Raw genomic sequence first — 6078 nt, forward strand, 5'->3', positions numbered from 1 at the left:
GTTATTGCTAACTTAGCACAATAAAATCAAACAAAATTGCTCTATTGCTACGCCTTAACCTAAAACGATGCATTGGATGTGTTATATAACTACCCATTGTTCCACATACTCTTCTATAGCTCGATCGGAGTACATAATTGTATAAGGAGGACCGAGAACGCTATGCGCTTGCCCGTGTCTTTCTCTGGACCTCTATCAACTGCGGAGTCATTGGACGATGTGGGGAGGTATGTAGTATTCCCATTAACCTAACCCTAACCCATAATTAAACCATTATTCAGTCTGTGTCATTCAGGATAACACGAATGAAACATGGAGCTGATTTACTGAAGACTCATTTTATTAAATAATCATACAACAGTAGTCATTTGGATTACATTGAAATTCACATTAAAAAACTGTACAACAGTAGGTTGGACATATTGGTAAAACTCACGTGTAATAAAGTATATTTAAAAACACGGGTGGGGGTCCCAGCAGGTAGAGCACCGGCAGCGTTTTCCCTCACAGTGTATTGTTAAAACTCTAGAGGGTGCACTTTCAGTTCCATCTGGTCAACACCCGTATAAAGCACCCTCTAAAAGACCTGATTTCATCATCTTAATAATTCATCTCTATTCTAGAGTCAGTGTTACACTGGGACACTTTGAAACAGGATACTACAATAAGCATTCAGATGAAACACTTAACATTTATCATTTTCTACATCTTTAACCCATCTATGAAAAGTTTGTGCTTAAACACTAAAATCTTTTTCGGCAGTCGTTTGCATAAACTGGAATATTCTGTTCAATGCTGATGTGTAATGTGAACATACAGACAGTACTGTGATTACTGCTATAACATCTGGGTGCTACAGTGTACTGCTCTCTTTCTGGACAAACTGCTGTAAACCTGCTCAGCCATCCTGCTGCTGTCAGTTCCTCCTCCCTGAGCCGGATGAACAGCTGGAAACTGAGTCATCACATGTACAGTTTCCTTATATCGTAAAGGCAGTTCATGTGCACCCATATGTGGAAAACAGTAGCCCTATTACTAACCAACTGAATCTTTTACAAAGTTTAAAAACAACAATTTTCCTGTCTTCAATAATACTGTTGGTTGTGCTCTTACTGACTGCTGGGCTCTTTCTATTTATCACAACACTTTGAAAATACACTTAAAAAACAACACATCTATGTGCAGCCAGTCCACATGCTTCAACAGACCTGATCTGCTCCAACATCTGAAAACCTTCAAAAACAGGACTGAACCCAGATCATGTCCTAACCTGAACAAGGATCAGGCCTGAACCACATTTAGGACCAGGATCTGGAAGGAAACCGGGTCAGGATCAGGTCTCAGTGGTTTAGGTGACCTCATATAGGGTGAAACAGATTCAGATGTCCAGGATTAGATCAGGTCTGGATTACAGAGTGATTCATTCACAATTTAAATGAGTTTGTGGGATCCAGGATAACTGGCTGGTTCAATTACTGGGACACCATGACCCGGAAAGTGACCCGACCTAGAGCCTTGTCCCGCTCATCGTTGTTTAGCAGGTCTGAACCCTCCACTTTACACTCCACCGTCTGCTCCACGTTCAGGTCCTCTTTTGATAGCAACAGCTGCACTGCGACCAGAGGCTGCACGTAGTCCGGCTGAGGGACAGAGAGCTGGGGTTAGGATATATATAAATATTCAAAGAGATTCTGTGTAAAAACATTTCATTCAAGAGAAATGCCCCCAAGAGGACGAACACCTTCACCAGAGGTGTGTACCAAACAGCATTGGTACACACCGCTGGTAATAAATGTGATTCCTAAAGTATTCAGGTCTTCAGTTACCCATTCAGGGATCAGGACGGCTCAGGGACACCCATGGTCCAGCAGCCGCTATATTATGACCTGACTACCTGAGTGTATTTGTGTGTACATTGTAGACTGTGTAAGTTAAACCACGCACTGAAGTAAACACGTTTTCCTCAAACATGTTTCTGTCATGATCCTGGTGTTGCATTGGTCCTGTTTGAATCTGGGATAGATTTTCTCTTTAGGTCTTCTCGCATTTTATTTCCTGTCTTCTTGTTTTCCCGCCTTTGTGATTGTCTGATTGTGTTCGCCTGACGCCCTCATGGGGTGTGTGTGTGTGTGTGTGTGTGTGTGTGTGTGTGTGTGTGTGTGTGTGTGTGTGTGTACCTGCTTCCCTTGTGTTCTCTGTCAGCTTTGTTCCTGTGCTGATGCGTGGTGTATTTCTGACTGATTCCCGTGTTCCTACTCTTTTTCCCAAACCTGGTTTGTACTTGTTCAGTTTTTCGATTTTGTTGTATTGACTGGTTCCTCTTACTTTTCTTCATCGGCTTTTTCTTGATTAAAAGCTTGATTAGCAAGGAGACATTTATCAAACAAATTGATCTTAATAATACTAATACTAATAATAACATTAATAATGATAATGAACGCTTTAAACAGACAGTGTTTACTCACGTGAGCATTCTTGCCGTAGTAGGGGAAGAACATCTTGTCCAGGCGTCCCTCTGGCGGGAAGTACTTCATCTTTAACGGACTGTCTCCCTGCGGAGAGGGACATTAATTCACTTTAATAAGAGATGAGGACAGATTGTGGATAAATTACACATCAAACTATTCCTACCTGCTGTGAAGCACTCAGTAAACAGTCAAAATATAAATACCCACAAACAATCGCTGGGTAACACAACACTGGAGAGTACTTTCTACAACGTTGTGTACATTGTGTAGTTCAGTTCCAGGATATTTCACTGTTTCTCATTAACTGACTGTGTGACATCAAAGGTGCATTATGGGATAGCTGTTTGAGTTACCTTGGCGGTACAGTTGATGAGAGGGTCTCCTTTTGGTTTCAGTCCGATGACCTGCAGACATTCATTTTGACATACTTTGGTTAATTATAATATTTTCATTATTTTATTGTTATTTATAATTTCTTACAATGACATTCAATCAAATTCAAATCTGGCAGGCCTCCTGAGTCGTGATTACATTCCTCTAGTGTGAATACAGACAAACTGAAAGAACCAAACACTGGAAATGATAAAGACGAGAAAGAACTGGATAATGCTCTGGAATATCCATTATATTTAATAAATCATCACCACCTTCATAAGGTCTTCCTGTTGTTCTGATCAGCTGCGAGATATGTCTAAAAGGCAGGGATGTACTGACCCGGTTCATCTTGATGATGATGCAGGGTTTCCCCTCGGCGTATCCGAAGCTAGTGTCAGACAGACCGGAGCATTGGCGCAGCAGACTGCGTTTGAACTGGCAAACCTTCTTCACCGGCTCGGTGTCCTGATCTGTGTACTCCCCCACCAGACACAGGTCGTTGCGCTCCTGAACGCTGTCGTTATAATCTGAAAAGCAAAACAAGAACATCAACCAAACTTTCAATGTTCTCTGCTGTTTACACCATGACTCTGCTGCTTACTGGTTCTGTTATAAACCCAATAATCTCAGACAGGACACATCAGCAGCTGCTTCACGTTTACATTTGTGTGAAACTCCAGATACTGACGCTATGTCTATCTCAGACAGAAAACACACAAAGCACATGCAGTTATTGGGCTAAGTGTAAAGTGGTGTCACACATCACAATGTTTTTTATTAGACACTACCTGCTGAGGGTACTGTTAGGGTGTGAGTTTGTACTTACTCTGCAGGAAGTTGTGCAGGTGTTGCGTGTACTGTTTGTAGTTTGTAGGGTCACTGCGGTTGTAAGAGATGTCAGCTGCATGAGGACGAATCACCAAACCTGCATTCAATGAAACAGATCTGAAATTAATGATCATTCATAACCGAGAAATGATTTTGTAGTACATGAACATTATGCACACAGAGTAAACAGGAAGTAAACTGGAGAACCTGTGAGAATGAACTCACCTGGACTGGCCACTCGGTCCTGATAGGTCGGGGTGTTTTCATCCAGAGTTTGTAACATCACCCACATGGTAAGACAGAACATCCCAGCCAGAAAGGCATAGAAGACGAAGTAGAAGAGAAGGATGAGACCTGAAGGAGCCATTCAGAGGGCAGTTTCATTGAAACAGAAGAAGAAATAAACACACTACAAAAAGAAAAGACAATCACACAGACACACAGGGCCAGACAAAACAAGGCCCTGATCATCTATCAATCATCAATCAAATGATGCCAGCTGCAACCATTAATCAAAATGTGAAACTGCACTAATCCATACAACCACATTCAGAGTGTGTGTTCAGAGCATGTGTTCAGAGGGTGTGTTCAGTGCGTGGCTCTGATAACTACACCTCAGACTGAGAGGCTCAGATCACTACACCTCAGACTGAGAGGCTCTGATCACTACACCTCAGACTGAGAGGCTCTGATAACTACACCTCAGACTGAGAGGCTCTGATCACTACAGCTCAGACTGAGAGGCTCTGATCACTACAGCTCAGACTGAGAGGCTCAGACTGAGAGGCTCTGATCACTACAGCTCAGACTGAGAGGCTCTGATCACTACAGCTCAGACTGAGAGGCTCTGATCACTACACCTCAGACTGAGAGGCTCTGATAACTACACCTCAGACTGAGAGGCTCTGATCACTACAGCTCAGACTGAGAGGCTCTGATCACTACACCTCAGACTGAGAGGCTCTGATCACTACACCTCAGACTGAGAGGCTCTGATCACTACACCTCAGACTGAGAGGCTCTGATCACTACAGCTCAGACTGAGAGGCTCTGATCACTACACCTCAGACTGAGAGGCTCTGATCACTACAGCTCAGACTGAGAGGCTCTGATAACTACACGTCAGACTGAGAGGCTCTGATCACTACAGCTCAGACTGAGAGGCTCTGATAACTACACCTCAGACTGAGAGGCTCAGATCACTACACCTCAGACTGAGAGGCTCTGATCACTACACCTCAGACTGAGAGGCTCTGATCACTACACCTCAGACTGAGAGGCTCTGATCACTACAGCTCAGACTGAGAGGCTCTGATAACTACACGTCAGACTGAGAGGCTCTGATCACTACAGCTCAGACTGAGAGGCTCTGATAACTACACCTCAGACTGAGAGGCTCTGATAACTACACCTCAGACTGAGAGGCTCTGATCACTACAGCTCAGACTGAGAGGCTCTGATAACTACACCTCAGACTGAGAGGCTCTGATCACTACAGCTCAGACTGAGAGGCTCTGATAACTACACCTCAGACTGAGAGGCTCTGATCACTACAGCTCAGACTGAGAGGCTCTGATCACTACACCTCAGACTGAGAGGCTCTGATCACTACACCTCAGACTGAGAGGCTCTGATCACTAAACCTCAGACTGAGAGGCTCTGATCACTAAACCTCAGACTGAGAGGCTCTGATCACTACACCTCAGACTGAGAGGCTCTGATCACTAAACCTCAGACTGAGAGGCTCTGATCACTACAGCTCAGACTGAGAGGCTCTGATCACTACAGCTCAGACTGAGAGGCTCTGATCACTACAAGCTCAGACTGAGAGGCTCTGATCACTACAGCTCAGACTGAGAGGCTCTGATCACTACACCTCAGACTGAGAGGCTCTGATCACTACAGCTCAGACTGAGAGGCTCTGATAACTACACCTCAGACTGAGAGGCTCTGATCACTACACCTCAGACTGAGAGGCTCTGATCACTACAGCTCAGACTGAGAGGCTCTGATCACTACAGCTCAGACTGAGAGGCTCTGATCACTACACCTCAGACTGAGAGGCTCTGATCACTACAGCTCAGACTGAGAGGCTCTGATCACTACACCTCAGACTGAGAGGCTCTGATATTTGTTATTGGTTATGTTATGTTATTGGTTATGTTCACACCATTCTTTGATTATTAAAATGTATACCGATCTTTTTCATATTGGTGTTGGGAGTTGTTTCCCCTATATCTAGTCTCTTAATTTTACCTCAAAGAGCAAATTTCAAACGTTAAAAACTGTTTTACCGGGGATCCTTAAAGGATGTGAAGTCCTGCCCCCAATTAAAACATGTATGTGACACTAAATACATTTGTACCCTCTGTGTGTATACAACCTATGTCTATATGTTGCTGTTTTT

General features: G+C 43.7%; 1 protein-coding gene across 1 annotated transcript in view; it reads right to left on the minus strand.

Moving 5' to 3' along the window:
- Positions 1-343: 343 nt before the first annotated feature.
- The window catches only part of atp1b3b (ATPase Na+/K+ transporting subunit beta 3b), a 7109-nt gene continuing 1374 nt past the window's right edge, over positions 344-6078 (minus strand). The window contains exons 2-7 of the mRNA XM_063906338.1: positions 3897-4025; positions 3670-3768; positions 3183-3370; positions 2822-2872; positions 2466-2552; positions 344-1640 (exon numbers count right to left, since the gene is read on the minus strand). Coding sequence (XP_063762408.1) covers positions 1473-1640; positions 2466-2552; positions 2822-2872; positions 3183-3370; positions 3670-3768; positions 3897-4025 — 722 coding nt within the window. The 3' untranslated portion in view covers positions 344-1472. The remainder of the gene's footprint in view (positions 1641-2465; positions 2553-2821; positions 2873-3182; positions 3371-3669; positions 3769-3896; positions 4026-6078) is intronic.

Source organism: Eleginops maclovinus, chromosome 18, assembly GCF_036324505.1.
Source record: "Eleginops maclovinus isolate JMC-PN-2008 ecotype Puerto Natales chromosome 18, JC_Emac_rtc_rv5, whole genome shotgun sequence".
NCBI lineage: Eukaryota > Metazoa > Chordata > Actinopteri > Perciformes > Eleginopidae > Eleginops > Eleginops maclovinus.